General features: G+C 43.1%; 1 protein-coding gene across 1 annotated transcript in view; it reads right to left on the reverse strand.

The window, feature by feature from the left end:
• Positions 1 to 10961, reverse strand: part of Zdhhc9 (zinc finger DHHC-type palmitoyltransferase 9) — a 35374-nt gene that overhangs the window by 24129 nt on the left and 284 nt on the right. The window contains exons 1-2 of the mRNA XM_031372763.1: positions 10656 to 10961; positions 9109 to 9398 (exon numbers count right to left, since the gene is read on the reverse strand). The exon at positions 10656 to 10961 is cut by the window's right edge and continues 284 nt beyond it. Of these exons, the coding sequence (XP_031228623.1) occupies positions 9109 to 9275 (167 nt within the window). The 5' untranslated portion in view covers positions 9276 to 9398; positions 10656 to 10961. The remainder of the gene's footprint in view (positions 1 to 9108; positions 9399 to 10655) is intronic.

The following is a 10961-nucleotide window of genomic DNA, read 5'->3' on the forward strand; positions in this document are numbered from 1 at the left end:
ACTCTGGAGACCAGGCTGGCCTCGAACTCAAGAGATCGGCCTGCCTCTTATATTTTTTAAAGCTTTAAAATAGCAGAACTATCGGTTGTTTCTTTTTTGAGATTGTTTATTTCTGTTGTATTTGTATGAATGTCTTGTATGCATGTAGGTATGCACACCATGTGCATGCTTGGTACCCCCGGAGGTCAGCAGAGAGTGTTGGTTGTGAGCTACCATATGGGTGCTGGGAACCAAACCCAGATCCTCCTCAAGAGCAGTGAAAGCTTTGAATAACTGGGCAACCCCATTTCTTTTTATTTAAGGAGCTAATAAAAGCACCACCAAAGGAAAAATTCAAAGCACTGCTGGTCCCTGCAAGGAAGAACCAAAGCTTTACCAAATCCAATTCAACACCTGCTATAGACTAGACAAAAGACAACTTCGATTTGAATTATACTCCACCATCAAGGAGAAAGGTCTCCGTAATCTCCATACAGACTATCTTCTGCACCTGCTAAAACAATCCACTCTGTATGTCAACAAGCACACAACAGGCTCATTGTATTACTCTCCTCCAGAGAGAGGCTACAGGCAGCCAGTTGTCCCTAGTGGGTGGGCGTGGTTAGAAAGGCAGATGGGGGACCAACAGGCCTTTCTATTCCAAATAAGAGGAGACATCGAAGCTAGCAACTAAGACTCCTGTGAACTACAGCCTAGGATGGTCTCTCTCTTCTAAATAAACATGTTTAAATAAAAACAGCCTCGTAAGCAAGGACTGGGGGTGTATGTCTATAGTCCCAGCTACTCAAGAGCCTGAGCCAAGAGGACTCTTTGTGTTCATGAGTTCAAGACCATCCAAAGCAACAAAGAGAAACACGTGTCAAAAAAAGGTCTTCCTCATGTGAGGAGGTTGGGGATACGACTGGTCAAAGATCACACAACTTCAATAGGGAAGAAGAGATTCCAGAGATCCACCACCAGTAACTGTGACTGTAGTTCATAGCAAAACTTGAAAATGATTCAAAACAGATTTTAAATGTTCTCTCCAGAAAAAAAAAAAATGTAAGTATATGAAATGCTTGCTTTGTGTGTTAAGAAGCTACATTTTAACCATTCTACAAAATATGCATGCATGAAAATATGTTGTCCACTATAAGTATACTTTGTATTTGTCACTTTACAAACATTTTAACTTTTTTTTTTTTTAAAAAAAAAACAGTTTCATAACTTCAGAAAGCTGGAAGACTATCTTTGATAGGAATAAGCTCCTTGAAAATGTAGTCGTAATTACCTAAAGTCAAGGTAACCTCAAACTTCACCAATTTGTCTTCGAGGAAGACTTGATCTGTCAGCTACAAGCATAAGCTAATTGTTATTGAAACGCCCTTCTACTTTCCATCTATATCATTTCTTAGGATAACGATTTCATACACTCATGGCAACAGAAGTCTCCTTTGTCTCCCTAGGACCAGGAGGCTTTCCTCCTAGGCCTTAGACGGTCCCATTCTTGCTTTATAAATAAACCAGATGCCTACCTACTAAGCATCCCTTTCTGATGCCTGAAAGAGCAGTATCATTTTAAAACGATCCTTTCCCAACTCCTTGACGGCACCTCAGACTTTCATAGCTGGGCTAGAATACTGGATTCCCATATGTTCCCATGAGCCACATGCTGGTACTGACTAGCAGTATCCAGCAGTGCCAGGCTGGGGTAATGCGTCATGTCCCATGCTCCACCCCCAGCATGCTAGTTTGTTGGAGGAATGATAGTAATGGCACAGACTTCAATTCACTCGGAAAAAAAAAAGTCTCAAAATAGATTCATGAGTGAAGTTGTTAGGAGACCAGATTCCATGTTAGGGCTCTGCAAGCCTGCGTTGTTCTACATAACACTCTGTCTCTAAGTCCCTAATAGCTTTCTTCCTACATTTTTAATGTTTTGTTTGTTCTTTTATCAGCACAATCAATAAGCCAACGAGTATTTATTGGTCTAACAACTGAAGAACAAGAAAAATAAGAGCTAATTTTCTTAGGGGAAACATAACTAACATATGAAACAGCAAAAGCAGAAGATGAGAGCAATAATCAAGTGTTAGAACGGTGAATCAGACTTTGGACTGTAAGTGGTCAGGAAAGAGCTCTCTTGGGGAGCTGGCGGCTGTTGAAACTGTTCCAATAACAGCTGTTAAGGACGGCTTTAAGGAAGAACTGTGCTTTTAACAGCAAGATGGGCCTAAGGATCCCAGCCTAATGATGCCCTTTGACCTAACATGATAGAAATAACACTTCATTTTCATTCCTCCCAGATCTGGGTGGATAGCTGTCTTCTTCTTCACTATTTCCCTGGCATGCATTGAATGTTTCTGTTTCCACCCAACTCATGCCAAAATCCCAACCCCAGTTCAATAGTATCCACAGGTCCGATGGAGCCCTTGGTAAACGACTCTGTCAACCGAAGTCTCCAACTTCATGAAGATTAATGACGCATACTAACAAGAGTCTCCTTGCCTTTCTATAATATGACAAGGTTGCAAGAAGACAGCTACCTCTAAGCCATGAAATAGGTCCTTACCAGACCCTAATTCTGCCAGTACTTTGACCTAAGGCTCCCTAGCCTCTAGAATTGGAAAATATAAAATTCCATTGAGAAGGCAGAATCTGTAGTAGTATCTGATGGCAACCCAAGCAGACTAGCAGGACTTTATCTCTAGAGCAAAATAATCCTGTAGACTACCATCCAGAACACAGCTCCAAGGTTATTATAGCTACACTCAGTCTGCTGAAAGAGAGGACGTTTCCTTTAACACTAAAACTTAACTGAAAATTAACCTCCCAGACATTCTGCTGCATAATGGTCAAAGTAAAATATACAACTCGTGCTTCAGTAGAAATGGAGAGAAAAAAATGAACCAAACAAGCATTCTCTATTCTGTGGTGGTAAAAATTCTTTTTGAGAGGAGATGCACAATCTGTACCCAGGCATATCTACTCAGTAATTGCCAAATGTTAGCTGTAAGGACAATTTTTAAACTTCAATCATAGTATATACCCTTGCTTAAGAACTTGGAACAATTCCTTGCTGCCAATCATGTATGTATGTATGTATATATATATATATATATATATATATATATATATATATATATATATATATATGGCCCCAAAGTCCACAGACGAGTATTCCAAGGTCTTCCATTAACTAGCCTTATCTAATCATCACAAGGCTCCTGCCTTCTCATTGCTCCATTTCAGAGACATCCCACTAATTACACTGAATTACCTGGCTTCCTGATTTGGCAAGAGACACAAGGTGCGTCCTTTGTTCATTCTTAAACAATACTAGCTCTGGCGTCTCTGAGGAGGAAGACTTCTGAAGTCTCTTGTCTCCCTCAGTAAGCATCTCAAAGAATGTCAGCTTTGTTCTTTGTGCTCACCTTTTCCAAAACAGAGCTGAATACTTATTAAGTTCCATTCTCAACTGCCATGGTGGCGAATGCCCATAATCGTAGCACTTGGGAGACCGGGATAAGAGAGATCGCAGAAAAAAACAGAAGAAAAAAAAAAGAAGAAAGAAAGAAAAGAAAGAAAGATCGCAGATTAAAAGGCCAGTGTGAGTTACTGAGAAAGTTGCAGGCCAGGCTTGCCTAAGTGGACCCTTTCTAAAACAACCAAACATACAAACAAATGACTCACTCTCCTTCTTGCCTATAGTCCCATATAATTGTGAAGCTGAAGTAGGAGGTCCATGCGGGTTCAAAGGCACTTGAACAACATAAAGAAATTCCCATCTCATGAAAAGAAAGAATATAACCCTCGGGGGCGGGGGTAGAGGGCAGCTCAATAGGAGGACACTTGTGAGGCCTTGGGTCGGAGAGAAAGAACAGTATTCATCTAGACGAAACATTTTAAATGCAGATTGACAGTAGGTGAGCCATCACTATAAAGACTGAGGGAGAGATTAAAAACACACAGAGGAATTCTGAATGAAAGAACCATAGAGAATCAAGGAAATAAGTGTTTGGGAGACACATCTTCAAAGAACATACTTTATCAAGAATTAAGTTTACAACTAGGGATATGGCTCAGTTACTATTGGCCTCGTCTAGCATTCAGGATGCCTGAGGTTCCTACCTCAGCACTACATAAAGCCAGACCTGGTGACACATGCCTGAAATCTCAGCACTGAAGAATAGAGAAAAGAGGATCAAGCATTCCAAGTCATCCTCAGCTACATGGTACATTTGAGGCTAACCAAGGCTACGTGAGACCTCGTCTCAAGAACTGTAGTGGACTGTTAATACATCGGCCCTGATAGCATTCTAAAACAGCCATTTGGTTGGCCGTGTACAGAACAGTTCTAGCCCACATATAAAGTGCAAGACTAATGTTCCCAGAGCAGCTCTCAAAGGAACACTCCCAAAGGTCAGAGATCACGATAGTCACCTTTTACTTGTTCTCAGTCTCAGTGAAGGATGCTCTTCAGGATAGGCAGTAGATTTCTACCACGTCAAAGTGTAGCTTTGGTCTCTGTAGTTGTGTATTTCCTTAAACCTGTTTAACTGTTGTCAGATCGGCTTTCTACTGAGTCATGAGCACTCACAGTGTCTAGGCAAGGAGCTTATCTTGCTCAATCTTTCTCCCAGCACTTCTCATCCTGGGTTCCAGGCATAGGAGTGGCAACAGAGGCAATGATGCTTCAGTAACTCATAAAACATCTTACATTTTAAATCTTCACTTAGAGATAAGCCACTGTGCTCCTGCAAGAATACCATGCCAGAATGCTGTCAGTTCTATACAAAATTATCGTTGGTTTCCTAGGAGCATGAGCTTGGCATTACACACAACTTTAATATACTAATTTGAATGTCTTCATAAGTCCATAGCTAAAAGATGAGCATTCAACAGATCTTGAATTAGCTCACTGCTATGGGCCTGAGTTCCTAAACCACAAAAGGATGGAGCTAGTCTCCAGGGCTCTGTATAGCTCTACCATGCTAGGATTCTGTGAGTCAAGACTGGAATTTTAAATGCATTCTGGCAACATTTATTGACTACCTACTCTAGTGCAGATCACCACAGGGGGCTACAGATACAGGAGAGAACACGAGAGCCTGAAAGAGCTTGAAGCTCTATGGAACAAAAGAAGAATGTAACCCCAATAGAAACAGAGAATACCAAACTGGGTGTGGTAACACAGATCTGGGAGCCCCATACTCCGAAGGTAGAAGGAAGCGAGGGTCAGGAGCTCCAGGTTATCCTTAGCTACACAGAAAATTCAAAACCACCTTGAGCTACATGAGATCCTACCTCAAAAAAAAAAAAATCAAAATAAGAATTCAGAAATGTAAGGCATGTCACGTGATTATTAGGTACCAGGAGAGAGGACTTACAGTTAAAGGAATTTGAAAGAGGAGGAAATGTTGGGTGCGCTAGAACTGAGATAATTCGTATGCAATATAAATCCTTTCTCTAGTTTATTCAGTTCAGTGACTTCTCTTCAACTATGCACATCAAAAAGCACCCATGGGGACAAAAATGGGTCTGACAGCGCCTTGCTACAATTTCCTCCACATACAGCACGCAGAGAGCATGATCACCAAACACAGCAGCGCACGCTTCTATGTAGGGGTCAAGGGTCATACAGCCCTTCTTGCCACATAAAATGTTTGGGGACTTTGATCTCACTAGAAGTCAGGTCGCTGAGTGAAAAGAGAAACCTAACAAGTTCATTCCAGAAGACGATGTGCTTGATCCTTTCCCAAAGTCTACCCTTCCTCGGGACACTGAGCTAAGTCAGATACCACAAAAGCTTTTCAGGAGCTGGACAGTTCACAGATCGTCATGGTCATACTGCTATAATGTTCCAACATAAAGGTTTGAGCAGAAAGGCATAATCTCACTCGTTGTGTTGAAAGCTGAAACTAGCACCCCCACACACGTTTCCTAAATACCCCAGTGCCAGAATTAATCAGAAAATACTTTGCCTTTAAGCATTTCACAATTTTTACTCCACTTTGTAACTTTATATAGATTTACCACAAAGACAAATAAATCTGCATTCCCCTTTCGTGCCTTCCGGTCCCTTTTGGACAGAGCTACCAGAGGTTTGACAACTTCATACTGAATGTCCATTCTGTGACAGCAACCTTGAGAGATGACCACCTAACTTCTTCAGAAACGCTTCTAACAATTTGGTGCTAACTGCTCCCAAGCGAAAGGTCTTTTAGGTCATCTTATGGGTCCAGCATCCAATCCGACCACTGAAAATTGCAGATCACTTTGAAGACTGAAGATTTGAAAAGGCAAACAAACAAACAAACAAAAAAATCTCAAAATGCAAGGCTGGCACTTGCACTTGCACGATTTTCATGAAGGGGGCACCCACAGGACTGACCAGACTGCTCAAGCCATCTGGCTGGCCCACAGTTATGCCAAACACAGCCATAAATCTGCTAGCGCTTGAATCTGCTCACGCTTGTCCTAAGCACCTGCTGCCAACGGGACCAGGTTGATAAAAAGCACATCCAGATGCGTAGCAAGGTCTGAACTATCTTCCCAGGAGGCAAAAATGTAACAGCCAGATGATATGGAACCTAGACGTACCGATAATTTTGAGAATGAAAACAGACAGCAATCTGTGTGTCCGAATATCCTCACCTATCGCTTCTTGGTCATTTGGCTAAGTGTAGAGTCAAATGCTATCATCACCTGCCTGAAAATAGGGACTAGATCTGGTTTCCTTAGGTCTCACTGTATCCTAATACTAACATTACAGCCCCAACTCTGTCCTCCAAATCCTACCCTCTACTATTAGACTCAGAATAAATTATTTACTAATCAACAAGAAAAAAAAAACTCCATCCTTCATAGTTATGTCGCTGTGCCTTGATCAGCCTACCACTTTGATTATCCATGTGTCTGTATAGGTGACACAGAGACCAGGAACACACACACAGAGAGACACACACACATACACACACACACACACACACAAACACACACCAGACTCTGTCTTACTTATTAAAAGCATTCATCATGTAAAAGCATTCATTGCTGTAGACCTCTCTTCTTTGGTCAGATTTACACTTCCCCATTCCACTCCTAAGCTAACACATTTACTTCCTTCTCCCTTCCCTCCCCCAGCCTTTACTTTTGAAATATTAACTCTTTCAAACAGACAGCTGGAACTCGGGGAAGTTTTACAAACAACTTCACTCTTCATGTCTACAAAAAGAAAAAAGAAAAAAAAAATAACCCAACAACCCAAGGAATAATTTCGAAACGGGAATCATCTCCGAAGAAAACTTATCACGCCTCTGTTGAACAGTAATTTAGCTAATTAGAAGCTTCATCCCATGGGCAGTTTTCTTCAGAGGCCTTCAGGGGCCTAAGTGGAACAGATCCAAGTCACAGTCTCTTTAAGCCTTCCAGGTACAGAAACAAAAAGAGCCCAAAACAGCCACACCTCTAAACCCCATGTTTCTCTGGCCAAAGCAGAGATTTTTCTGGACCCAGAACTACCAACTCAGACATAGCCTGGAAATAAGTCTCATCTCTGTCATGAGGAATTCCAATCATAAGCATCTAATGGCAGAGATAGATGGAAGCAAAGGAACGAAAAAGACGGAGACTGACATCAGAATTCAACGTGTGCTTCCATCAAGAAGAAAAGCGGAAACGAAGCAAGAAAAACGTGGAAAGAAGGAGCTGAAGGAAAACAAACCCTGCCTGGCTGGCTGCACATGCTCACTTGTACCACACGGAAGCACATGGTGCATGTATACACACACACACACACACACACACACACACACAGAGCCTTCTTCTTTCTGACATGAGCCTTCAGCAACCTGCCTAACTTCACAGAAATACTCCACAAAGTTAGAGGCAGTAACAACAAAGGGACCTTTAGCTAAGAGTTCATTTGATCTTATTTTACCAGCGCTGTTATAAAGCGTTATAACACCGTTCCCACTGTTGCAAGCCAGCCGCAACCATCAGAAGTCTAGCAAAGTAGCCCCCAAATCACTCTGTGATGCACAGCAAAAGCCTGTAGCCCTTAGAGAGAGGTAAAAGTGAGTCCCAGTGGACTGTGGCTCGTTTTAATTACCTATCCGATTTGGTTGAGGAGCCCCCCTCCTTGGCATCTGCCAACCACAGCCCAGGATGAGAAGTCTGTTTCCAGGTCACCCATGAGCACAAGCCATGGCAAGCTCACATCAGGTGTGGCCTCAGCAGACACAGGTACACCTCTCGTTTCCTCAAGGTCCTCCTTAATACAGTAATCCCAAAACAATTAGCACTGCTCCCATCCCTAGAGCATGGAATGATTCTCAGCATACGCAGTCATCATGCCACAGTACACCAGACTCCAACTGGCCACCTCCCTGGAGCAGTGACCTACAGACATCAAACAGGTATCTCTAGCACTAAGTATCACATTGTATAAAAAAATAAATAAATAACTCCAAAGCTAGCATCAGGCTTACACAGAACGTTTACAATTTTTTTCTATACTCAGTGTGTGTGTGTTTTTTTTTTTCTTTTTGAGACAGGGTTTCTCTGTATAGCCTTGAGATGCTGAGTGATTTTTGAAAGAAAGAACAACTCACACTTCAAAAGCACCTATATGGCGTTCCCATAGCTCCTTTGTGGTACAGCTGATGCTGGACTAATCTTCAGGTTCTCAATTCAGTTTGGTTTTCAAAGGAACATCTAGGTAAGAGCGAGGGCTTACAGAAATAGGACCCTGAATAGCAGATGAAGTGGATATTGTTGAGGGATGTTATAACAACAAGGATTACTCCCAGAATTGAGAAGGGTAGAAAAGAAGTCATTTATCACTAAGTTACTGACAGTGAAAGGAGGTGAATAATTAAGACAAACTTTGTCAGGAAAATCCCCATATTGGGGCTATGAAATTGATAATAAAATTCTTGGCCTTTTTAGGAAGTATGTATTCTACTTATAACCACAAAGCAGTGAATTCAATAAACACAGCCTATAGATATTGTTCAACAAAAGAGTCAAATCATGCAAGGACCACCACAAATGCCCAGGAAGAACAGTAGCATCCCTTGACCCCAAATTAACTATATAATTAGACAACTGTATTCAATGAAAACTCACTCGAAGGCAAAGAAGAGTGTGCATGTCCCCAGGATGAGGAAGAGGGTCAAGTAGAAGATGCCCTTTTGCCGGGCCATCATGACTCGGCCGTCACAGCAGAAGGTGTTCCTGCCTGGGAGTTTCTCCCATTTCCGGGTCACCTTCTTTCTTACCACCATCACAGACATGATTGGAGTTCCTGGTCCAAGACGGGCTTTGGGACTACTCGAGAGAAGATGCAGAGGCTGTGCCCAGCTTTAAAATCAAGTCGTCTACTATTGTTGCCACTGGGTCAAACATTATCAAGAGCCCTAGGAAAAAGAAAGGGGGAGGGGTGTTGAGACAAAAGTGACAAAATACAACTGAACCCTCATTTCCCAGAGAGAGAAAGATGAGCACTGCCTGAAGGAGTGGGAAAGTTTGAAAACTGTATTTCTCATCTGTGTTTGATCTCTAAGGAAGAAAACAAACAAACACACAAAACAGTTCTCCAGAGGGGAGGAGACTGATACTTCTTAATCAATCCTGTTTCCAAACCCATGCTGATGATTTTGACTAACTATGATATGAGTCTCGGAAATAAGTAGGAATTCTGTAAGTGGCCATCCCAATGACTAAACTTTATAAATAAGTAAACTGAGAACCAGTGAGAGGAAATGACATATTCAGGGTCACACAGCAACAAAGCTGAGAGGAGAAAGCATGCCTACTGACTCCAGGCCCAGGCACTTCTACTATACCACGATGTTTTTTAGAATCCTAAAGTAAGAGATCTGTAAAATTAATACTAGCAGGTTTGTTGTTGTTGTTGTTTGTCCCTAAGTAGCCCTTCCCATACTTCCTCTACTTCTTCTCCTTCTTTCTTCAATATTCAAATATTACTCACTGGGGTAGGCTGTTCTGGGCATTCTGTAAGCATACACACATTGAATTTACACAAAACAGATTTCCCCTAATCAAACCTTCTGTAACTTCCGGAGTCCGAAATGAAATCGTCTTGCTGGTCTACTTTAACATTTGTGAGTCCCTTAATGAAACCACATCATATTGTAGATGATAAAAAGGCATCCTTAAACATGAGAGATTCTGGGATGGTTGGCAACTGATGATGGGGTTGGGGGTGGCTGAGGGCGGTGGCAGAAGCTAAGAAAAGTCCCTTGGGGGCTTTCTAGGACACTTCACCAGTATCAGTTCCATTCAGCATCCTGGATTTCCAGGCCTCGCCTTTCCCAGTCACTGTCATCCTTCTCTTCCTCTCAGGTGCTGGGCTGTGTCCTCTATTTACTGGCACCACATGCCCCATGCTGGCAAGAAAGAGGCGGAAGCCTGCAGCCCGATGAGCAAGAAACAACCAGCCAGAGATCATTCCCGAGCTAGAGAGGGCAAAGGTCCAAAAGGGGACTAAGCGCCTAGCAACAAGATGGAAAGGTGTAAGGCTTGGGAGAGGGGAGGGGGCCCCAGAGGTGCAAAGATCACTTCCTTTGTGTAAAACTAACCTGGAAAACAATCCCCCCAACCTCCATAAACTGACCCAGCAGGAGAACACAGACTAGGAAGGGGGACCCAACCTGGAAGAAGGAAAATTAAAATCCGTCGGAAAGCAGCGACCGGGTTCAGCAGCCTAGCGCCAGAAGCCGGGGCTGTGCAGCGGGCTCGTCCTCAGGAGGCCCGCCCTGCCTCCGCCACGCAGCCGACCACCGCCCCAGGCTGGCTGGGACGAGCGCCACATCCACACGCACACGCGTCCACACGCTCGTACACACTCACACACGCCCCGCCACGTGTAGTCACCCCGGGCCAGGGGCTCGGTGGCTGGCAAGCTGAGCAGGGCGGTGCCAACGTCCCTGGGTCCCGCTGGAGCTGAAGGGGGATGC

The sequence above is a fragment of the Mastomys coucha genome, chromosome X (assembly GCF_008632895.1).
Source record: "Mastomys coucha isolate ucsf_1 chromosome X, UCSF_Mcou_1, whole genome shotgun sequence".
Lineage (NCBI taxonomy): Eukaryota > Metazoa > Chordata > Mammalia > Rodentia > Muridae > Mastomys > Mastomys coucha.